This window comes from Protopterus annectens, chromosome 10.part0 (genome assembly GCF_019279795.1).
Source record: "Protopterus annectens isolate FY-2018-M chromosome 10.part0, PAN1.0, whole genome shotgun sequence".
Classification (NCBI taxonomy): Eukaryota; Metazoa; Chordata; order Ceratodontiformes; family Protopteridae; genus Protopterus; species Protopterus annectens.
In genome coordinates this window covers 1,012,918,296-1,012,944,366 of record NC_056744.1, presented here as the reverse complement: position 1 = coordinate 1,012,944,366, position 26,071 = coordinate 1,012,918,296, and the positions used below count along the sequence as shown (strand labels likewise).

Below are 26,071 nucleotides of genomic sequence, written 5' to 3'. Positions count from 1 at the left end.
CCCCAAATAGATACAGTGGGACTGAGGTTCCCACCCAGGGGCAGTCACCACTGCACCTTCATGGCTCCAAAGGTGGCTGTGATGGGGGCTGAGCAGGATGGCCAGACTGACCCTATAAATGTGTCATGCGGCCCTCAAGCTGGTGTAACAGATCTCCAAATTCTTTGTAGAGCTTGCTATGCACCAGACCCCAGACCTGGCTTCAGGTGACAGGATCCTGTCCATGCCCATGCCCAGGGGGGGCGAGCCTGATCCCCTGAGGCAGTTCCACCTGAAGGTGGTGCAGGACCAGCAGACGAGGTGGTCCCGGAGGGGGTCCCGGACGTGCTGGGGCCCGGTGCCATGGCCAGATGAGGCAAATCCACTGGTATCAGCCTTCCCTTATGTGCTATGGTGTTGCAGTTTTAGAACATATGTTGGTTAGTAATGGTTAACACATTTCAGGATTAGTTATAACAGCATGCATGAGTATTGCCATTAACCCAATATAACACATTACAAACAGTTGCATATCAAACAGAACACATGCATATATGGACCCACAGTGGGCATTACACCAGCATGCAGGTTACATTGATAGCAACAGGCCATCAATGATGACAATGTTTTTAGAAAAACAGGACACATGTCCCAACAGTAGGTTTGGTGGAAAATATACCCATTCATTTATGTGTTTAGATTACTGGTGAAGATAAGGTGGAGGAGAGAGAGAGATTTCAGTTAACAGATGTAGATTCTTGCAGTGTTCACAGCTTTAATGATCATAGCTCAACTGATTACTCTACAGGTATTATTACAACAACTATATCCTTGGGTTGACCCGTGGTATGTTTGTACACAGTATAATTGCAGCCTTCTTATAGCTACTGTGAAATTTCTCTTACCTGGTAGACCTGTGGAGGGAATGTTTAATACTACATGACTGTTTCTACCCATATTCCCATAGTCAGGGTTGCATATTTGCATTCATAGTGTGTGTGTGTGTGTGTGTGTGTGTGTGTGTGTGTGTGTGTGTGTGTGTTACTGACACACTCTGCCTTGATTTCTATCAGTTACCCTGGTTGTTGTTAGCAGAGACCTGCAGCTGTGACAGCATGACGCTTTAAAATATTTCTTGGGGGAGACCATTTGGTGTATGTACTTACCTTGCTGTCATCTGCAGCCTTGGGGTTGGACCATGGATGTTGGGCACAGTATAACTACAGCCTTCTTATAGCTACTTTATATCTTATCTTACCTGTGAGACCTGTGGAGGGAATGTTTGTTAATACTACCCGACTGTTTCTACACATTTTCACAAAATCCTAGTTGAAATTATGCATGCAGCTTGCTACAACTCCAAGGATATGAACCATGGCTGTGTCTGCTAAAAATATAACATGTGTGTGTTTCATCACAGGGAGCTATTGTGAAACTGCTGTCTCTTCTTTAAATGATTTCTTTCTCATTCTCTTTTTGTTGTACAATCTGACCTTGTATTTACATTACATACCTGTTCACATAGCACAGAGTGGAAAACAGTGGCTAACGCAACATTACTATTCACATATCAGATCTTATCTCGTGTGTTATAGAGGCACTAACTTTGTCAGATGAGACTTGATTGTTTAACACTTTCAGAGCTATAGTTGCGATGCATAACCTGTACACATTTCAAATTATATCATACCAGAGTAAACACAACCAGTCCAGGGTTTAGATTTTTATTCATAGGCAATTACATTTTATTAATATATGACCTATATGAGACTATTAGTTTTAATAATGCCAGGTGACATTCTACTTCTTTATATTTATTTGGTATGTATAGTTCAAGCTAGATTGTTACTCACCAGCCTCGCGTTGCAGCCTTTGCAACCTACTGGCCTGGGCTTCCTGGTTCGCAACCCACTCATCTGGAGCTGTAATGAAAATAGAGAAACATTTATGCATACCTATCCATCACATACACAGGCTGGACTTTGGTAAACAGTTATTGCAATGAATACTTACACACTGCTGGGTCATCACCACTCTGTTTTTGCTTCTTGGACCCACTGTTCCAAGAGTTCCCTCTTCCTCTGTTTCAAGTCGACATGGTGATGCCTGACCTGCTCACCAGTCCAAGGGATACCAGTGGCACTGGTGAGATCATGGGTGAGACTTTCCCAGGCTTCCGCTTTGTGTTGGGAGTCCTGGTACTGGTCCTGCAGCAGTCACATGCCATGTTTTTTTTACAAGGACTCCTACCATGACCTTGGACTCCTGTATGCCCCAGCCCTCCGCCCGAAAGCTCATGCCCTCTCCAACATCTGCCATACTGCCTACAGTGGGGAGCTCTAACCAGTTATGAGCTGTATTCCTGCCTGTGAGGTTTAAATATGGACGATTTTCCACCCTTTGCCATGATTGGATGGTTTTGAATATGCTGAGCTAAGCTACAACAGTATCAACTACTATTCAAAATACTGAATACCTATTGCACCATATAAGACAGTATGCTTTCATGTTATTATGAATTTGTCTTATAATCATTAATATGAGATGACTTTAGCACACGTGTAATCCTATAGTCACAGTACATAGAAACATTGGCTCACTATTTGTAGTACAAGACCCATAAATCTGAATCCTGCAACCTGAAAAAAAAATGCAATTTCAGTGAAATACAGTGAATGTTAAAACACGTAACATTTAAAGTGTATGCTTCACCCCACAACAACCCCCAAGGTGAGTGGTTTGCCTCTACACACCCTTGCTACTTTTACATACTAACTCAAATATTGCTGTATACTGGAGTAACGGGAATATTCTAAGATACTGTAGTCTTATTTGGTTCTGTCTGTTCACACCAACAGTCATGCTCTTCCAATGATTGCAGTTAAGTCCCTTGGAATATCTATGGCAATCAGATATGCTACTCACTACTTTTAATCAACTTAGACTTGCAATAAAACAGCTGAATATCTTTACCTGAGTTTTGCTGAAATACTACTGTATCTTAGAACTGAGACTAACACAGACCATCGCAGACTATGAAAGCTAGAAATGGTTTCGGTTGTTTGTATTTAGAGTATGACTTCAGATCAGTTACTTTGCTTCAGTAAGCTGATAATCAGCAATATGTTATGAACCTTTCATATTGCTTGGAAAATGGATCTCTGATGTAACTTTCCTAGATGTTGTTTTTGTAACTGAAGGGGAAGGATGTAGAGTGTGATAATCTTGAATAGTTGAATTCAGATAGTGACAATGTGTTGAGTTACACCTATTGTTACAGGCACAATCTGAAAAATTAGAGCTCAGGAACGTTAAAGGACATTGAAAGAAGAAGAAGAAGATTGTATAGAATATCAAGTAAACAATACAGCAGCGTGGTACTGACTGATGTAAGAAACATTATATTAAAATGATGAGCCATCAAGATCATCAGTAATGTTGTTTCTATTACCCAAAACAGTACATACCCTCATAGCATGCTTTGAGGAATCTGAGGCATTTATTATTGTTTTACCTTGGATAGTCTGGGAGGTAGAGGGTTCTGGAACAGGTAGAAGATTCTGGAAATGCATCTGGAGACTCTTCATTGCTGTATAGATGAAAAAGAAATTATTGGGAAATGTTACAATAGTCAGGGTCACAACTAACTCAACTCATGATCAGTCTTGTGTCAAATTTGATAGATGAGTGTTTCAGAATTTTACAATTAGCTAGCAGCAAAGAAAAGTAAATGCCATTTTAAGGCGTAGCTAAGCAATAGCTCAGCAGTTTTTGAAATCATGAAGTACATATCAACACATAAAAACAAAATGTTATGTGCTCAAAAAAAAAAAAAAAAAATCCAGAGACAGGTAATTAATGGTTAATGACGAACAAGTCTGCTCCCAAGGAAGCACATTCTGAGACTGTGTTGTACAGCATAGATAAGGAAGAACTCAGTTCTACTAATACAGTTGCAGTCAGCTGGTTTTGTCCACAGGATTGTATCAGAGATCTAGACAATGAAAGGAAGACCCTGACAGAAAGTAAAGATCTCCCTCTAATAATGTAGTCATGAGCCACCGAGAGTCAAAGTTCTAGAAAAAGTGGAAGGTCCAAAGATATGCTTAAGCTGCTGGAGTCCAGCAGATGAAAGGTTCATTTAATACAATCAAAAAGTCGCAAGAAGAAAATGTTACTGCTTTCATCACTTGTAGCACAATGACATGGTCACTACTGTAGTGTTTTTTAAGCACCTTTATGAAATTATCACCTAAGACATAGGTACATACACAACTTAAAAGCAAACAAACCATTTTAACATTTTCCATTTAAATGCAATATACATCACATATACTTTCTTTTCTACTATCATCAGTCCAATATTACAAACATTTGCTGAATTCCTGCCTCCATCGCTGCTGTAGTGTTTTGTAAATTACTTATTTTTGCAAAACCTGGCTATAGTGTTACCTTCCTTTTGCTCCTCACTGGGCTGCTGGAGAAAAGTATACAGTTTAGATGACAAGGTTGTAGAGCTTGGGATCTGGGTATGAATCCTGACTATTCCTCATACTCCTAGACTGATGATGAGGACTGGATATTTATGTTTTACTGGGCCATTTCCAGTAGTTACTAGCATACTACAAAAATATAGTAACTTGATATGTAGGGCCATCAGTCCATCTCCTTGGTATCCCTTGAATTTGTACGTTTCTTCCAGCTAATGTAGCAAAATCTAGCACATGTTCTGCTTGAAACTGGTGACACATTTTTAATGCCTAGTCTCATAGGCTAATATAATTTTTGGACTGAATGAACCTGATGAGACAGACAATCCTCGTAGCATTCTACTGTTGACTTAGATCTACAAGCTTTTGACTAATTAAAAAAAGACATATTTTCTAGTACTTTCAGGCATACTTTGACCAGTGATACTGTTAGGGGAAAGGGTTTTTCATGAAATAATGTGTAGGGTTCAGGCTAGAGACAGCATCAGGATTAGGGGTAACACATGTGAGTATGGATGGACGGGGGGGGGGGGGGCATCAGAGAAATAAAAAAAAATATACAGTCTTGGGTCAACAGGCCATACCAGCCTGTGATGCTCAACTTTTCTGGTTGGACAGCTGCCAGATGGGAATCTGCAAAGAGATATGGTATGAGAGTGAGACTAGGGGAAAGTTGTTTCACACTAAGGCTACATGTTGTAACCACAAAGGCTGCAGGTGTCACAGTGTAGAGGAAGCAAGTCTGGAATATGCAGCATGACCACCATGCACACGTCCTTCTTTCCAGTACTGTAGTTTGAGCTTTTTAGGTATTGGATCATTAATGCAGTGCTTGCTAGTATGTCATCAGTGCCTTTGTATGTTCCACAGTGCCCACACTGCTGGAGTCACTTTTTGTTATGAACTGTGTGATCATTAATGCAGTGCTTGCCAGTGTGTCATCAGTGCCTTTGCACGTTCCACAGTGCTGGAGCCACTGTTTGTTATGAACTTTCTGCAGACTCCGATATGTAAAATGGAACATATCTAGAATGTTCTTCCTGTACTATTAAAATGATCAAGGTCCTAAGAATCCACTTCTGGTACAGCAATTTCTGTTATCCAACCTGCATCTCAGATTATCTCAACTGCTGGGCCAACTAGATTCCTTAAACTGGATAGTAAAAAGCAATAATCTCTATTGTACGTCTTGCAGCAACCCTTCATTCAGGAGGAATATTTAGCTGAAAAACTCATTTATTTATTCTCTCATGGATTAGTGTCCTTATTTCAACAAATTAGTTGGTAAAACAAGGGCACTCATCCAAAAGAGAACAAATAAGTAAATAAATAAGAGATTTTAAACTAAATACCTCCAATTGTTCACTTTTCTACTTGAAGGATGTCCTTATTTATTAATTGTTTAATGATCCTCTCCATAGCCTTACAGATAAGGCTGGACAGGCTTATGGGTCTAAAACTATCTGGGTACGTTGACACCTCACCTTTATGCAGTGGGGTGACTATTTTTGTCCTCCATTCATATGGCACAAAGCATGTTTGGAAGCAGATATTGAGTAGCCTGTGTAGAGGGTCTGACAAGTCCTATTTCAGGCTGGCCAATAAGTAGCCCGATATGTTCATCTTTGTCCACAGAAGTGGTATTCTTTGCCTTGGATAGTGCCTTGAGGACTTGTTCTTGGAAGATTTGAAGAGAGATGGAGATATGGATATGTGCTTTGGGAATATAGTAGGGGAAAAGGGGTGAGCTAAACTTCTGTCAGTAGATGGCTATGTTCACTAGGTCCAAGTATGTGATGTCATTTACTATTGGCACTGAGAATTGTTTCTGAGGTTTCTAACATAGTTAAAGAAGGATTTGTGGTTATCCTTCACCTGAGTGGCTATATTTACTTTATATACAGCTTTAGTTGATTTGATCAGGGTCTGGAGTTCCTTGCTAAGTGCAGTAATAGTGTTTTTGACATCATGGCAGCTAAACTTATTTTTGTGTGCAATGAGTTTATTTCTTTTATTGTAGAGCCTGTTTATATCTGGGTTTCCCCATAGGAGTTTTATTTTAAAATTATTCCCTCCCAGCATCTCTCTCAGCTTCACATGCCTCAGATTGACAATTTATTGGCCTTTACTTCAAGTTCAGGCATACATGATGTTTAGTATGCCTCCTCATTTTTTTCTTATGGTTCATATTTAATGTCGGTTCACTATTTTTCCATGTTTCACAGAATGAATTAACCTCAACAAATTCCTTCTGTCATCTTTATCTTTCCTTTTTACATGCCTGCCCACTTTCTTATTTATCTTATGCGGTAATGCGTTAGAATCCATCTTTATAAGTACTATTTACTTTTTCTATAACTCAGTAGTCACTCTATCTCATAAAAATTTGAGTAACTTTAACCTAATCATCCTTTAAATCTTTGTATTTTCTTTCCATAATCCTTTTCTTAAATAACTTATTTGCTCGGCATTCCAAATCAGTTTATGTCTCAGCATCCTACTCCAAGCTGTGACACTATGCCTGACTGTGAGTAAAAGGTGCTAGGATTCCCCAGACTGTATAAGTTAATAAGAAATTTTGGAGCACTACACCCAATTCCAAAATGTAAATCATGCTAATAATACTGTTGAAATTTTACATTGTCGTAAATGTCTATGTAAAACCATGGTCCATTCAAAGGAATGTGTTTTTCCAGCATAGGTGCCAGTGCTGATATTGCCCAGTAGTCTGCAGTACCAGTAGTGGCCAATAGATGAAGCTGTACTACAAGCTGCCAGTAGCATAGGAGGGCAGCCAGTGACCATGTCCTTGTTCTTCCTGAGCCATCCCCTCTATACACCAGTGTGACTCAGTTCTATATTTTTTCTTAAATTTAGACTGTTTTCCAAGCAGCCCATAGGCTCAATACTAAATGTCTCAAATTTAAACTAACCACACTTCTACTCTCTCCCAGGGAATTCTGATGTAAAATAACATATTACCTGTTATGCCTACCCTCACTCCTTCTAGCTTCTTGAAATTATTCTCCAACCTGCCTACATACTCAATCATCCCTGAGCACATTCTCCCATTCAGCTTCACTAAAATCACTGCCAAATAAATTACTCCACTACTTGAACAAATCTCACTTGACTCTTCCTCTCGATCAGACAACTTGTGCCCTTGTGTTCTTTATCACTGCAGAGACTACATTGTCACACTTCTAAAACATATCTTTACCCGTAATGCCACAATTAATATCATACCCACAATCTGGAAGGCAACCTTCATCAAACCTGTTACTAAAGATCCAAATCTCTCCTCCACCAGACACTAACAGCCTGTCTCCATACTTTCTAACCCTTATGTAAATACTTGAAAAAATTATTTGTTAACAGCTTACCTCACATCTGAAAAATGTTATTTATTTTCCAACATACAACACAGCTTCAGGGCAGGAAGGAGTACATTGACATTCTCTATGGACTCTAACCAGCAACATATTCATTATCATGGAAAAAGGAAATATTATGGTGTCATTTTCATTGACTTGTCCTGAGACTTTGACATGGTGGGTCAGTCAATCTTACTAGACCAGATACAACACTTTGGCATCAGCATGAAGCCACCACATTGGTACAAAGTCTTCCTGGCTAACAGATCCTTTAATGTCAAGATTGGCTTCTCTCTCTTATCACATATTGCCTATTCTTATTCGGGTGTACAACAAGGATCAATACTTGCCCCAATAGTTTTTTCCATTTTTATAAATAAATTAACCATTTAGCTACCCTATTTATAACTCCTCTTATATGCCAGTGACATGTTTATGTAAAGACTCACCCCAGCACAACAGGTAATTCAAACTCAACTATGAACTGCCTTTCTAAACTTAAAACTACTTGTTCACCTCCAAAAAAGACTCTCCCTAACCCCCCCAAAAAAATGCTCTGATTACTACTAAGAAAAGACTTTCCAAAGCTCCCAGCTCCCTAAAACGTTTTGCCCGGCACAACAACCTTATCAACACAGCCACTTCATTGAGAGGCCTAGGCATCTGTCTCTACCAGTCTCTTAACTTTCACGAGTATATTCAAAAACTAATATCTAAAATCAACTATCTCCTTTTTTGGGCTTAGAAAATATCAAAATTCCTTTCATTTCCCACTGGCTTAGTCATCTAGCACCACCCTCTGCTGTTGGCAGTTCTGAGGAGTTTGGGAGCAAAAAACTAAAAACTTCTGTTCTTTAAACTGTATCAGACTACTTGCTACAAATTTAATAAGTGATTTGCTTCAGCTGGGTAAAACATTAAAGCTTCAAACCTAACAAAAGAGCATTACTGGCATTCATTTCTGAATGTCGATACTACACTAGATCTCACATGGAGCACTGAGGTGCTTTGGCACATGCAGTACCAGCATTCAGGAACTGGATGTCGGTAATGAGGATTGTACCCCCTGGCATTTTGCACTTCAAGCAGCTGCCCCCTTCACATCACCCTAGCTGTGCCTCTGTATTTACACTGTTACTCTTCTGCTTACCACTATATTTTTGCTTTCTGTAAATACGTACAAAATTTCTCTTTCTTCTTACTCTCTGTTATCTTACAACTTTTACCTTTCTCAGTACTTCTGTCTTCCTGGACTGTTTTTACCATTAATTATCTCTTGCTTTGTCCTCTGAACACCTTGTGTCCTCCCTACAATTTCCAAGGCTAAACCTGTTTCTCAGCCTTTTCTTGCTACTACTCTGATTCCATTTTTTCTGCTCGTAAATACACACCTCAACATGGTGTAAAGTTTGCACATAGTCTCCTTTTCTTTGTGACTAGATTAGTTTTTTTTTTCTTTGTGTTCTACTGGTAGTTGTAACTGTTACATTTTTGTTGCAACTACTTTGAATGTAACACAGACTGAGCCTGCATTTAGTCATGCTGTGATCAGGGTTCAATCCCGATAACCAAAATGTAAAGAAATAAAATGTAAATAAGATTTCATTACTCCAGTCCTCCTGCTTACTCAATCTATGGTTTTGGTAGGACACTGCATGCATGACAGATCTTTTACCTGCACTTCTGATGTATACATGGTACTATGGAGGCAGCCAACACAGATGGTGTTTGGTGGCTATAAGGCCTATTTATTGAGGTTTGACCTACTCCAGGATTACTTAATGAGATTCATTTATTTAGCATCTTGTAGTCTGTCAGAATTTCATTCCCATGTCCTAATGTAGTGGGTATTCTGTACAGCTGATCTGGTTGCACAGCATCATATTTCTTAAGTATACTCTGTACCCTGGTTTACTATCACATCATACTGGGGGAGGGGGACTGGAGATGGTACCATTGCAGGATGGTAGGGGCTTTCTGCTATGCCATCACAGATCATTTTGAATCCCATAGCTTCTTTAAATATATATATGTTTAATTATGCAATGGCCTGATAATCTATCGATTTCAGCCTTACACTAAAACTCTTTGATGGAAAAATAAATGATCAGTACAGGTTCTTAATTCTACTTTAAAGTACTGCATGTGTCTGTTTTTCTTTATTGTAATTTTCAGTTTTTTAAAGAATTGTTCATAACTGTTCTTATTTGTATCAATGTTTTCAACTCGTTTTTTTATTCATAGTTTCTGTTCTTTTTTGACCAGTTATGATACTTGGGAATTTATTCTGGTTTCTTGATGTTGTGTACTGTTCTGTCTCATGTCCCATAGGCTTGATTCAGACTTTTTTCTTTTCTTTTTAGTATGTTTTGGTTATATAGCATTGCATTTAGTATTTAAAATAGTATTCGGTTTTTCCATATATGCAGTTTAGGTTATTGGGTAGAGGTAGGGCTGAAGTAGCCCATTAAAGAGTCCTATGCAAATTGCTACAAAGATTAAGGCCTAGATAAAAATATATGTGGCACTTCAAAGCCAGTGTCTTGCTAAGTAATCATTGCATACCTTTGCTCCACTGCACGTAAAACTTACACCTTCCCAAAACATGCAGTTTACAAATGCTATATCCAGATTACTTAATTCATTCTTGTTGTTTTAGCCCACCTTCCTGTACATCCAGTTACCTAATATATCCAGATAGCTTTTGTAATCCCCAGTATTTTATTTAGACTTATAGTTCAGTGACATCAAGCTCTCTGACACTGATTTATTCTCAAAGACTTTAAAGCATTATTAAAACATATCCAGAACAACTCTAATACTCAGTAACTACAAATCACAACATATATTCCATTCAAGTTAGCTAAACACTAGTTCCATACCAAAAATGTAAAACTGAGAACATTTAGAATAACCAATTCTCAATAACTGTAAGTCTGAACTTGCAGCTCTACCAGATTTGCTTTTCCACACAAAAGTACAAATTATGTATAAACAAGACAAACCTCTGCAGAGAAACGTTAACGTCATCAGTTTAGACCTCAAATGTCAGAAAAGATTTATTCAAAGCAAACAAGTTGGATTGCCTTCAGAAATGTCTGCTGATCCTAATTTTGTACCTGCTGTTTCAGTATCATACTTGATAAAGCTAATTTAAGAATAGCTAACAACACCTGCTGGCATCTTATACCAGATTCTCAAGGAAAATACTTGCTGGATATTTCAGTGGGACTTGGTACTGACAACCACCTTCGCTGACAACTTCAGTATTGCAGCCTAAATGAGAGGAGAGCTTAATGGGCAAATGCACAAACTGCTGTGATGCATGAACAACAACGGCTATGTTCCAAGAATACTTTATTACCAAAGTTTAGTGCTTTCTTTCCTTATTATTAATGGAACTTCATCAGAACTACATATTTACATTCAAAAACTGATTATATAAGCTGCATTAAAGGTCATGTGATAACATCAACCGCTAAAAAACACAATTCAGTTAAACAATTAAATTCACATTTAGACATCAAAGTGTTTCAGTTTTAAAAGTTAATTAGTTTCATTTAGCTTGAGAAAAGTAGCTATGCCCCCTTCTGCCCAGACTACAAGGTAGTTACCACTGCCACTGGAAACCCTTGGCAGCTACTCAAAGGCCCTTAAAAAGGGTATCTAATTTTACTGTATAATATTAATACAAATGGTAGTTTGACCAAGAGCAAATTTATTAGGAGTGGCCCACATAGTGTCATCACATAAATATGCAAGTACTCTCAAAACTTAAATATCTCTACAAAGATCAGCCACAATGAAAAGTGGAGCAAGTTTCATTTAGCTCGGTAAATCTTATGGCATTCAACCTCAGTTGCCATTTTAATTCACATTTCTGCAAATGTTCATCCAATATAAAACCCTGGGAATCACTCTTTACTTACTCAATAATTAAAAAAACAAAATGATGTGTCTTAAAAATATTAATATGTTTAAACAAACCATTGGTGACTTTAACTTTTTTAATATCTAACAAATGCTCATAGATGTGATTTTTCAGTTTCCTAGAAGTCTTTCCTATATAAAACGCTGAACATGAATAACACATTGCTAAGTAAACTACCTGCTTAGAATTAGAAAAAAAAATGACCACTGATCATAAATGTTTTGCCTCTGATATTAAAACTATTACATGGAATAATATCTAGGCATTGGGAGCAGCAACTGCATTTAAACATTCCCCATTTGTGCTTCTTATTTCCACCTCTTATATCCTTGTTGTGTTCTAAGTATTTTTTGAATGATTTATCTTTTTATATATTATACAGCGTCTTTCACCTACTTCCTCCATTAGGGATGTAGCCATCTTAAAAAGACCCCGATTCTTTTTTTAAACTATTCATGATGGCTCTACTATCGAGAGTATATGTAATAATGAATAGTTTATTACTCTCAAAACCAGATTTTCTTTCAAACCAATCTGGAGAATTGTTAGTATTAACTGTACTTGAACCCAATATTGGCATCTCTTAGATATACACAAAACAGTTCAATGTCCAATTGAGTGGAAACAACACACCATAAGCTCAAATGAAAAACGGCAATACCAAAGCAAAGCAAGATATTCTTCCAACTGTTTATTTGTTAAGCACTTTCTTCCCCATAAAATGGGAACTTTAGCAGAACAAACTTCCTCCCCAAATCAACCATTAAAATAACCATTCATTTAATTAGATACGATAAAATGTCAATTAAACAATTAATCTCTTAAGAAAATTAATCTCTTAAAAAACACTATGTTTAAATGCTTAAAAAACTTGTAGTTTAAAAATTTAATGCCCTTTTCTTTAACACAGGCAACAAAGATAAAAAGTCGTTAATTCCTGGTTTTGTCAAGGCATTTAACTTAATAATCCAATAAAATTCCCTCAAGTCAACATTTAATTCCCACCAACCACCCCTAGGGTTCTGTCTAATAACCTCTAAAATGCCAAACATAAATTTTGAAAAGCCCTGACATGTTATTGAATGTTTAAACAAGGCGTTGTTCACATTTCCCTTAGATATAGCATACATATGTTCATATATCCTATGCCTAAATCTCCTCTCTGTTTTACCCACATAATAAAATGAACAGGTTTGTCAAATAGCAATGTAAACAATGCCTTTAGTGTCGCAGTTACCTTTCTGTAGAAAAATATCCTTTTCATTATCTGCTATATGTATCACATCATGATTCAAAACAAACTGGCATTGATTCTACCAGATATAAGTATTTTTTGTGGCTTTCCCACTGTTATTAAGCTAGTGACTGCATTTCGCCTGTTTTACTGGTACTTTAAGTGATTTCTGCATTTTACACTGTTTATTGCACTTTAAGTTACTAATTGTTGCAAATTGTTTCTGTAGGCTACACACTAAAGTGCGCTAGCCGATTTAAAGCATTTATAGCATTTACTGTCTGTTTTTCTCCTTGTCTCTGTAAAAAAACAAACAAAAAAAACAAAACAAAAAAAAAAAATCTCTTGTTTTCCCGCCTTACTGAACTAGAGTAGTCCAGTTTTAGAGTTGCTGATCCCTGGGCTTTGTTTTTAGTTCCTGTTACTGATCCATTGCCTTATTAGGGAGGAGGGAAGTTTCTATGCTTACCAGTGGGAGTGGGAAGCACTGAGCGGCCTTTCTGTCCGATTTGGTGAAGTTTCAGCCAGAAACTAGTAGTCCATTGGTCGTTTTGGGCCAATTCCTAGCTCCTTTCAGCCCCCTGCTATAAAACACGCTAAACACGCGTTTTCCAGCTTGTACCAACTCAGCACAGATCCTCGTGGTGGCCTGCAGAGTGATCCAAACAGCAGAGAGCTAAAAGAGTGACTTTCTACCAGATATAAGTATTTTTTGTGGCTTTCCCACTGTTATTTAAGCTAGCGACTGCATTTCACCTGTTTTACTGCTACTTTAAGTGAGTTCTGCATTTTACACTGTTTATTGCACTTTAAGTTACTAATTGTTGCAAATTGTTTCTGTAGGCTACACACTAAAGTGCGCTAGCCGATTTACAGCATTTATAGCATTTACTGTCTGTTTTTTTCTTTGTCTCTGTAATAAAACAAAAAAAAATCTCTTGTTTTCCCGCCTTACTGAACTAGAGTAGTCCAGTTTCAGAGTTGCTGATCCCTGGGCTTTGTTTTTAGTTCCTGTTACTGATCCATTGCCTTATTAGGGAGGAGGGAAGTTTCTTTGCTTACCAGTGGGAGTGGGAAGCACTGAGCAGCCTTTCTGTCCGATTTGGTGAAGTTTCAGCCAGAAACTAGTAGTCCATTGGTCGTTTTGGGCCAATTCCTAGCTCCTTTCAGCCCCCTGCTATAAAACACGCTAAACACACATTTTCCAGCTTGTACCAACTCAGCACAGATCCTCGTGGTGGCCTGCAGAGTGATCCAAGCAGCAGAGAGCTAAAAGAGTGACTTTCTACGAGATATAAGTATTTTTTGTGGCTTTCCCACTGTTATTTAAGCTAGCGACTGCATTTCGCCTGTTTTATTGCTACTTTAAGTGATTTCTGCATTTTACACTGTTTATTGCACTTTAAGTTACTAATTGTTGCAAATTGTTTCTGTAGGCTACACACTAAAGTGCGCTAGCCGATTTACAGCATTTATAGCATTTACTGTCTGTTTTTTTCCTTGTCTCTGTAATAAAACAAAAAAATCTCTTGTTTTCCCGCCTTACTGAACTAGAGTAGTCCAGTTTCAGAGTTGCTGATCCCTGGGCTTTGTTTTTAGTTCCTGTTACTGATCCATTGCCTTATTAGGAAGGAGGGAAGTTTCTTTGCTTACCAGTGGGAGTGGGAAGCACTGAGCGGCCTTTTTGTCTGATTTGGTGAATTTCAGCCAGAAACTAGTAGTCCATTGGTCTTTTTGGGCCAATTCCTAGCTCCCTTCAGCCCCCTGCTATAAAACGCTAAACACGTAAGCTGATTTAGCGAGTTACCACTGTTGCACACAAGAGCAGCGGCGGTTAAACAAGGTTAAACTATTTGGGCCATCTAAATTCCACTCTTCCAATTTTCCCTTAAAACTACCTTCCTCGAGCTGTACTGCTGATCTAACCAGCATATCATATAACTGAAAAGTTCATCTCTACTTGATTCCCAAGTAGACTATTCTCTATCTGTAAAGCCTAGCACTTACTCCTACAGTACTTGCACCTTGATAAAGCACTCTTATTATAGATAGTACCCCACCAGCCTAAAACCCACTTCGGAGTCCTTTGAAAGTCTCTTTATCTACTACTTCTAGTATGTCGAGGATCAGTTGCTAGTGTCCTCTCCAGCTCAACTGGTGAACCTGGGAATATTGAGGCAATGTTACAACTGCCTCATGTACACAGACAATCCTCTCCTTCTCCCACAAAACACAAATACATGCGAGAGATGCAACTATACGGCCAAACTGGAGGCTGAGCTCTCTCAACATAGGACTGACAAGACCAGACAGGAGGAGAAGGTAACCACACACAATACATACCCAGTCACACATGGTACCATCACAACTTCAAATCATACACATACTCACACAAAGACATACTCGGAGGCTCTGATCAAAAATTTACCAAAACAGCAGAGGCCACCAAAGCAGACACCCAAACAACTACCACTTCATGACCCAACACATGCAACACATAGACCACACAGTCAGAGTGTCAAACAGTCACAGCCCTTAAGGCCAAACAAAATGCCAGACACACTTGTCATTGGTGATTCCATAGTCAGACACACTGGCGTCCCGCTCACCAGACTGAGTAAAGAGAAGGTCACAGTAAGCTGCCTGTCGGGCGCTAGAATCCGCCACATAACGCAAGCACTCAGGTCTCTCAACAGCAGGTACAAGTACGACTCAGTCATTGTCCACGCTGGTGTCAACGACCTGAGACGTACCTCCTTGGACTACATGAAAAGGGACATCGAGGAGCTCTCTGATTATGTAGCCCAGGCAGGTATGACCCTGACCTTGAGCAGTATCCTACCTTCACCTAGAATGATGCCACAATACAGTGATAAGATGATCAGCTTTAATAATTGGCTTAAATTCTGGTGTCATTCAAAGGGGATCCAATGTCTGTCTGCCTGGGATGACATGCTGGACAAGCCATGCTGCTTCGCAAGGGACGGCTTGCACCGGTCACCCTGGGCTTCCGGATATTGGCAAAGGCTCTTGCCACCCCCATAGTGCCTTTTTAGGCAAGGCTCAAATTCTAAACCTACCACCCTAGAACACCAAAAGGAAAAAACTAAGGGTAATGCTGCTCAATGCCAGAAGTCTCAATCTCAAGATGCACGCACTTGAGGCCCTTCTCAATATGGAGAACATCGATGTCTGTGCTGTGACAGAAACCTGGTTCAAGGCTCCTGAGAGCACCCCAGCACTAACAGGTTTCACCTCATATCATGCGTTCCGCCCCAAAATCCGGACAACACCCAGAAAGGAGGTGTCCATATTCATAAAGGACACCCACACCTCAAGGTTGGTGGCAACGCACGATGCATCGGAGACCATCCAGGTGCAATTAACCATAGGCAAGACTGCTCTGCAATTTGTAGCATGTTACAGGCCACCCTCTCAAACTCAGGAACCTCACATGGCCTTCCTGAAAACATTGGAGGGATAAATGTATCTCCAAACACCATCATACTAGGTGACTTCAACTACCCTAATATAGACTGGGAACACTACTCAAGCCCGAACACTCTAACCCAAAGATTCCTGGAGTTCATAAACTCAAATGCCATGGAACAACTAGTCACCATCCCCACAAGAGGAGAAAACATACTTGATCTCATCATCACGAACATGGGATCAAAATGTTCAACACCGAAGTATACCCCTCACTGGTGAGATCAGATCATAAACTAATCTCGCTGGAGGTCCTCATCCCGCCCACCTGAAACAAAAAGACCACAGTGAAAAACTTCTCAAAGCCGATTTCACACTTCTAAAACTAGTGTGGTCTCCTTTAAGGCCCCTGAGCCAGTGGTAAACATTACTCAAACCGCTGAATCACTTACAAATGCCTTCTACCAGCACCTACAGGACTGCATGGATCAGGCAATCCCAAACAAAACTAAGACTCTCTGTACCAAAGGCAAGCGTCCAGTCTGGTGGACCCCAGCCATAAACAAGCTCTACAACAAAAGGAGGAAGCTACTACAAGATAGAGCAAAATCCTTGAAAGGTAAGACACCTTTGATCATTATAAGTAAAAAACTAAGAGCTCTCATAAAATCATCCAAGGCAAATTTTGAGAGAAAAATCGCCAAGGACTCTAAAGAGAATCATAAGGCCTTCTTTAGCTATGTTAGAAACCTAGGAGGAAACTCCCAGATATGCTCAGAATTAGTTCAAAATGATGTGAAAATTACTGAACCTACACACATTGCCAACATACTGGCTGACAGGTTCAGTGCAAACTTCTCCCCCCCAAAAGGAGAGATATCTATTCCAGAGGATTGTAGCCCCCCAAACATCTCCAACGCCCAGGTGAGAACTGCCCTCACTAAGGCAAAAAACACAGCATCCATGGGACCGGATGGTGTCCCGGCTGTGTGCTTCATGAACTCAACGAGGAATTAAACCCACAGTTAGGACAGCTGTTTAATCTTAGCCTCACCTCAGGATACGTACCCAAGGAGTGGCGAACGGCGACTGTGGTCCCACTTCATAAGGGCGGTGCCTCCACAGACCCTGGAAATTACCGCCCCATTAGCTTGACAAGCCTTATCTGCAAAGCCATGGAGAGGATCATAATGGAACGCATAAATAAAGACATAGGGAACTTGCAGACTTTGGATCCAACCCAGTTTGGCTTTGTCAAAGGCAGATCCTGCCTCTTAAACTTGGTTGACTTTTTCGAGACAGTCACCAAGGCCATTGATGAGGGAAAGGCAGTCCATACAGCCTATCTTGACCTGGCAAAGGCCTTTGACACAATACCCCACTCAGGTATCATCGAAAAACTCATCAGCTTGAATGTAAACCCATACATCACAAGATGGGTTGCAAACTGGCTAAGTGACAGAACCCACAGGGTCAGAGTTGCTGGAGCCATGTCAGACTCAAAGCCTGTCACAAGTGGTGTCCCACAGGGCTCAGTCCTGGGTCCACTCTTGTTCGGCATCTACTTTTCTGAAGTACAAGCAAACACAGGAGGGTTATGGCTGACAAAGTTTGCAGATGACTGCAAAATGGGCCATAGTCGAAAACACATCTGACACAGATATCCTCCAGAAGGGCCTCACAGAAACGGATAACTGGTGCCAGAGCCATGGCCTGAAGTTAAACGCCAAAAATGCATAGTCATACCCTTCGGGAAAAACAAGGTTACCCCTAGCTACCATATAGGTGGCAATCCACTGAGCACAGAAAAAGTCATCAGAGATCTGGGGACCCAGGTTGACAGTAGCCTTCGCTTGACACTCATGTTGCTAAAGTAGTTAGGAAAACCTTCTATATCACCCACCTGATCATGAAGGGATTCACATCTAGATCAAGGGAGGTCATCGTCCCCTGTACTCATCACTCATTAGACCTATGATTGAGTACAATGCCCGTTCGAATGTATCTGACCAGACACCTGCTGCAGCTTGAAAGGCCCCAAAAGTTCCTCACCAAAAGGATAAAGGGTCTCAAAAATATGTCTTATGCTGCCCGACTGAAAGAACTCCAGCTCTATTCAGTCTCATACCGCTTGCTCAGAGGTGACCTGTGCCTGACATATAAGGCCATGTCAAACCCAGATTTGATGAATATGCTTCACCTCAAAAATCTAGATCCCTCAGAACCACAAGGGGGAGACTTAAACCTTGACACGGTTATAAATAGAACGTGCTGGAGGGACAGATTCATCACCCAGAGACTCCCTATGCTGTGGAACAAAATCCCGGTACATGTGAGGCAGAGCACCTCTCTGGCCTTGTTCAAGAGGAATCTTGACCAATGGATGGGAGATTGCAGATATACCCCAGGGATTACTTCAGTGTCACTGCTTGACAGAGGCACAGCAAAATGATAGGCATAGTTTTTATTCAAACTAAAGGGGTGGCGAAAGCCCCATAACTATGGGCTAGGCTTATAAATGCCCTTGGGCAGATAGCCTAGTATGAACCTATAAACCTATGAACCTATGATTGCAATGACCACATCTGGTGGTCCCTTTCAACAACATACTCTTGGGTGAAATATAATGCTCCGTTAAATATTTTAAATTTTTTCCAACTTTATAAATAAAGTTTGGTGCATTTCCTAAACTTTTAAAAAATTCAATATTTCCTTTAAAAATAATCCAGTTTCTTTTAATAATTTCTTTCAGTTGTTTATCTCCATTGCCATAGGTGATAAACATACTAGTTTTAAAATCTTTCTGGGTGGAATATTGAGTGTTGTGTCGGTGAATAATTTCAGCACTAGCCAGCAGGGGTTGTACCTTACCCCCCACCATCCGATAACTTGTTCAGCAATATTCTGCAATAAATAATTTGGATAACCTCTTGCTCTGAACATTTCTGAAATGGTGGAAACTTCTTGTAAAAATGTTTCCTTCTTTGAACACATTCTACCCGCCCTAACCAGCTGTCCCTTAAAAATATTCTTTTTTGTATAAAAAGGATGACAACTTTGAAAATCTAAATAACTATTTGAGAAAGTATCCTTCCTGTATATTCTAGATTTAAACTTGTTACTTATTTTATCTTTAATAATCATAACATCTTAATAACTTATCTCCTCTTCAGAACAATTAGCGGTAAACCTAAAAAATGTACAAACTTGGTTAATGTATTGAAGAAAATTATTAAAACTAAGTTTTGAATCATTCCACAGGATAAAAATATCATCCAGAAAATGATAATAAGTTAAACATTTCTGTGAATATGAACTTGAAAAAATATGTTTTTTCTCCCATGCATAAAGAACAAGGTTAGCATAAATAGGAGCACAAGCGCCCCCATTGCCACTCCCTGTATTTGCTTGAAAAATTCTCCTTTAAAAATAAAATAGTTATTAAGTAGTATAATATATGCCAGTTTGTCTTGAATCATGATGTGATACATATAGCAGATAATGAAAAGAATATTTTTCTGCAGAAAGGTAACTGCGACACTAAAGGCATTGTTTACATTGCTATTTGCCAAACCTGTTCATTTTATTATGTGGGTAAAACAGAGAGGAGATTTAGGCATAGGATATATGAACATATTTATGCTATATCTAAGGGAAATGTGAACAATGCCTTGTTTAAACATTCAATAACATGTCAGGGCTTTTCAAAATTTATGTTTGGCATTTTAGAGGTTATTAGACAGAACCCTACGGGTGGTTGGTGGGAATTAAATGTTGACTTGAGGGAATTTTATTGGATTATTAAGTTAAGTGCCTTGACAAAACCAGGACTTAATGACTTTTTATCTTTGTTCCCTGTGTTAAAGAAAAGGGCATTAAAATTTTAAACTACACGTTTTTTAAGCATTTGAACATAGTGTTTTTTAAGAGATTAATTTTCTTAAGAGATTAATTGTTTAATTGACATTTTATCGTATCTAATTAACTGAATTGTTATTTTAATGGTTGATTTGGGGGAGGAAGTTTGTTCTGATGAAGTTCCCGTTTGATGGGGAAGAAAACGCTTAACAAATAAACCGTTGGAAGAATATCTGGCTTTGCTTTGGTATTGCCGTTTTTCATTTGAGCTTATGGTGTGTTGTTTCCACTCAATTGGACATTGAACTGTTTTGTGGGTTTTACATTTGATGTCCTTCAAACGTTTTTGTTTTGGAGTTGGTTATTGTGTTTTCGTTTGATCGAGTGGCATCACACGGCTTTATTCTAATTACTTGGGAAGTGAAATAGGTGTTTTGTTAGCCTTTTACATCCCAAGGTTTTTATCTGGCAATATCCAAAACAACGGAACTATGGAAGACCTCACTACTGATAACCGGGAGAGAAACCCCGGTACACAGGATTTAACTGGTAATGATTTTAATCACTCTCTGGTCAACCCATCACCCCAGAATATTTGACTTGACTATTCTTATTTCGGCATTGACTCAGCAAGTGATAGATTTGAATAAAATGCTGGATTCTTTTCAGGCTACTCAAATTGGAACGTCTCAGTTAGACGTTCGAAGGAAAGATTTTGGTACATTCCATTCCAGACCTATAAATAAAGGTGATTTCTCAGCCAAACCACTAGAGGGTAGTAAACGATCAAATAAAGAAGACTTGATGGTTAACTCCTCAGCTAAACATCCACCACTTTCCAGTTTTAGAGAACGGATTATGAAAGAAATGTCGTTCCCAGGCGACAATTTACATGATGATAGTAGGCAGGAGCACCAAACATTTAGTACCACAATGAAAGATTTTGAACTTTTGTTGTTTAAGGTACGTGCTCTCCAATGTGACAATTTGTACCTTCAGATGAGTTTAAAGAAACAACACGTTCCTAAGGGGCTTAGACTGTTTAAATTTACGAACGGTTTGAATACTAGTAACTGTGACACAGATGAACTTTTACAGCTTTTTGACCGTTTTGGTTTTGATTTAATGGAATTTATTATCAAGACTAATTGTAAACATATTAATGGCATGTTGGAAGATTTAGATAAAATGAACAGGAAGCTTGAGAACGATTTATTGTTTGAATTTAATAAGGTTCAGTATGAAAAAATGTTTGAAAAAGTAGATTATAGTGTCAAAACTAATTTGGAACGTAAAAAGAAAAAAACTTTTAAGAGATGATAATGAATATGTAAAGAAAAATGTTTATCCTTTTCCTTTTTGGTTCTCTAACGAATCCAATAGGGTTATTAATACAAACTCTGTTTTTGATTCGAATCATCATACATCACTTATTTATAATGAGGTAGAACAAGACCATATAGTGGATGATTACAATATGGAATTTCCCCTTATTAGAAGGTCTGAACACCTCGAGAATAGGAACAAACAACAACAACAAAAAAGTTTTTTAAGGGATGTACACCAACCCAGACCCAACAACAGGGGATACAAAAGGGGTGAGTACAGAAACAATTATCAGTAACAGAAGTAGTTAACGAAAATAATATTCAGTTGACTCACAATGGTATAATGTTTTCAAAGGATGGCTTCAATATTTATAATTATACAGATTTAAGTGTTGATAACACATATTTTACACTGTTTAAGAAAGGATTTAAATATATTCCGACTTGTAGAACTGAAAAAGTGGATGCAATTACAGAGTTAAAGCTTTACACTAGAAAACTAAACTTTAAGATTATGTTTGAAGGAGCATTAACTAAAAATTATACAAACCAACAAGGTGACAAACAAATGTGTAAAAATATAAGTAGTTTCAACCCCCAATACACCCCTTAATTACGGCGTTTGAAAATGCGTGTGAGATGGATACTCAAAATGAATTGATTAAACACAATTCTATTAAAAGATCCAATTTGAGTAGAGAAGAGTTTGCTCTATTAAATAATTTAAGAACAAGTAAGTCACATAGAATTATGAAGCCGGACGTTGGGGGGTAGTATTGTTTAATTCACTAGACTATGTAAATGAACTTACTCTTATTTTTTCAGACACAGAGAAATATCAAATATCATCTAGGAATTAAATTTATTTAGCACATAGGAAAATTTCATATTTTTTGGAAGATTCCCTACTTCAGAAAGTAATTTCAGAGGAGCTTTACAATTTTTTAAAAACAGAACATCCTTATATACCTACAGCTTTCGGCATTCCCAAAATCCACAAAAGTATTCAAAAACCTCCTTTTAGGGTAATTATATCAGCACACAATAGTTCTACGTATACCCTTAGCACCTTTGTGGATAGATTATTGAAAGATTCTATAAAACAATGTGGATTATTTACTGAAGGATTCATGGGATTTTTTGTTGAAGTTTAAAGAAAGATGGTATAAAGCTGAAGTTATTTTTTCTACAATAGATGTAGTACATTTATTTACTTCAATCCCACACAAAGAGGGTCTGGATTTGTTTTATGAAGCCATAAAGGAACTCACAACACTTTCAGATACTATGATTAATTTTATTATGGCCTCAATGGAATATATTCTACTTAATAACTGTTTTATTTTTGAAGGAGAATTTTTAAAGCAAATACAGGGAGTGGCATTGGGGGCTGCTTATGCTCCTCTTTATGCTAACCTTGTTTTTTATGCATGGGAGAAAAAACATATTTTTTCAAGTTCATATTCACGGAAATGGTCAACTTATTATCATTTCCTAGATGATATTTTTATCCTGTGGAATGATTCAAAACTTAGTTTGAATAATTTTCTTCAATACATTAACCAAGTTTGTACATTTTTTGGGTTTACCACTAATTGTTCGGAAGAGGAGATAAGTTATTTAGATGTTATGATTATTAAAGATAAAATAAGTAATAAGTTTGAATCTAGAATATACAGGAAGGATACTTTCTCAAATAGTTATTTAGATTTTCAAAGTTGTCATCCTTTTTATACAAAAAAGAATATTTTTAAGGGACAGCTGGTTAGGCAGGTAGAATGTGTTCAAAGAAGGAAACATTTTTACAAGAAATTTCCACCATTTCTGAAATGTTCAGAGCAAGAGGTTATCCAAATTATTTATTGCAGAATATTGCTGAACAAGTTATCGGAGGGTGGGGGGTAAGGTACAAATCCCTGCTGGCTAGTGGTGAAATTATTCACTGACACAACATTCAATATTCCAGCCAGAAAGATTTTTAAACTAGTATGATTATCACCTATGACAATGGAGATAAACAACTGAAAGAAATTATTAAAAGAAACTGGATTATTTTTAAAGGAAATATTGAAATTTTTAAAAGTTTAGGAAATGCACCAAACTTTATTTATAAAGTTGGAAAAATTTTAAAATATTTAGCAGAGCATTATATTTCACCCAAGAGTATGTTGTTGAAAGGGACCACCAGATGTGGTTATTGCAATCAATGCCAGTTTGTTTTGAATCATGATGTGATACATATAGCAGATAATGAAAAGAATATTTTTCTGCAGAAAGTTAACTGCGACACTAAGGGCATTGTTTACATTGCTATTTGCCAAACCTGTTCATTTTATTATGTGGGTAAAACAGAGAGGAGATTTAGGCATAGGATATATGAACATATTTATGCTATATCTAAGGGAAATGTGAACATTGCCTTGTTTAAACATTCAATAACATGTCAGGGCTTTTCAAAATTTATGTTTGGCATTTTAGAGGTTATTAGACAGAACCCTAGGGGTGGTTGGTGGGAAATAAATGTTGACTTGAGGGAATTTTACTGGATTATTAAGTTAAATGCCTTGACAAAACCAGGACTTAATGACTTTTTATCTTTGTTGCCTGTGTTAAAGAAAAGGGCATTAAAATTTTAAACTACAAGTTTTTTAAGCATTTAAACATAGTGTTTTTTCAGAGATTAATTTTCTTAAGAGATTAATTGTTTAACTGACATTTTATCATATCTAATTAAATGAATTGTTATTTTAATGGTTGATTTGGGGAGGAAGTTTGTTCTGATGAAGTTCCCGTTTGATGGGGAAGAAAGCGCTTAACAAATAAACCGGTGGAAGAATATCTTGCTTTGCTTTGGTATTGCCGTTTTTCATTTGAGCTTATGGTGTGTTGTTTCCACTCAATTGGACATTGAACTGTTTTGTGGGCTTTACATTTGATGTCCTTCAAACGTTTTTGTTTTGGAATCTCTTAGATATAACTTCATCTCTAACTTCTGAAACAAAGCTAACAGGGTAATCTCTTTTAAAGAACATATCCTCCAAAATATTGCATTCTTTATAAAAGACCTCTATGTCCAAAATCATTCTGACTAATCGAACTATATTTGATATTTAGGATGCCAGCTGTTTTGGTTTTCAACATCCTTTTTCAACTCAATATCCAAATAAACTATTTTTTCACCATCAAAATTATGTGTGAATTTAAAAAAGTATACTGTGTTATTAATATAAATAATAAATTCCTCTAATTTACTGAGGGTATTGACCCATGAATATATTGTCCAAAACATTGTATAAAGCACCCAGGAATTTTTTTGAATTCACTATTAAATACATATCGTGATTCCCAGTATACCATAATGAAGTTTGTAAAACCGGGGTTCTGGCTGCTCCCATAGCAACCCAACTTTTTTGACTAAAAACTGACCTTCAAAATAAATAAAATTATTTTTAAAACCACTACCATTAACACAATGATAGCATTAATATTATATGGATGTAAATCACCATGCCTAAAAATATATTCTTCAAACCATTGTATATCAACATCATGTGGTATAACTGAATATAAATTTTGTGCATCAATAGTGATGAAAATTGCATCAGCTGTAAACTGTACCTCATTCAACTTACTTAAAAAGTGCAAAGAATTTTTAGTTATATCTCATGTTGTTCATGACAACTTTTAAAATATTATCCAAAAAGTTTGCGATATAAATGGTCTCATACCTTGTTGCTTCGACAATTTGTCTGAATGGTGGATTTTTGAGGCACTTGTGAATTTTTGGAATACCAAAAATACCAGATATTATTACTGGTCTTTAATTTCTCATGAAGTCAAACTCGCTTTTAGAAATTTGGCCCTCATTAACATGTCCTCTGGTAACATAGTGACTCTAGAAAAATCAATATTAATTTCATTGCATAATACTTCCACATAGGAATCCTCTACCAATAGGGCATTCATACGACTTGTATAGTCCTCACCATTCATTATAACTAGCCTTCCCCCTTTGTCTGGTTTCATCACTCTGATATTTCTATCATCACATATTTCTTTAAATGGCTTAACTTCCCTACTAGACATATAAAGTGTATCAGTGCTTGGTTGTTTCAGGATGTTTCTGATGTCTTATTCATATATTCTCTTGAATAGTTGTATATTATGGTTCAGTGGGGGATTAAAAGAGCTAAGTCTACCTTGACCACTTCATGACAGTCATGTTCAATGGCTGGAGTTGCAATCACTATTTCTTGTTGCTGTTCGTATACAATGGTTTGAAGAATACATTTTTAGACATTTTGATTTACATCCAGATAAAATTAATGCTGTCACTATATTAATGGAAGTGGTTTTAAAAAATAATTTTATTTATTTTGAAGGTCAATTTTGTACACAAAAAAACTGGGGTTGCTATGGGAGCAGTGGAAATCACAATATGTATTTTA

At 37.7% G+C, this 26,071-nt stretch overlaps 1 protein-coding gene across 3 annotated transcripts in view; it reads right to left on the bottom strand.

Moving 5' to 3' along the window:
* The window catches only part of LOC122813455 (E3 ubiquitin-protein ligase HECTD3-like), a 770,789-nt gene that overhangs the window by 8,898 nt on the left and 735,820 nt on the right, over positions 1-26,071 (bottom strand). For all 3 annotated transcript variants that reach the window (XM_044085771.1, XM_044085770.1, XM_044085772.1), the window contains one exon: positions 3,494-3,568. In XM_044085771.1, the coding sequence (XP_043941706.1) occupies positions 3,494-3,568 (75 nt within the window). The remainder of the gene's footprint in view (positions 1-3,493; positions 3,569-26,071) is intronic.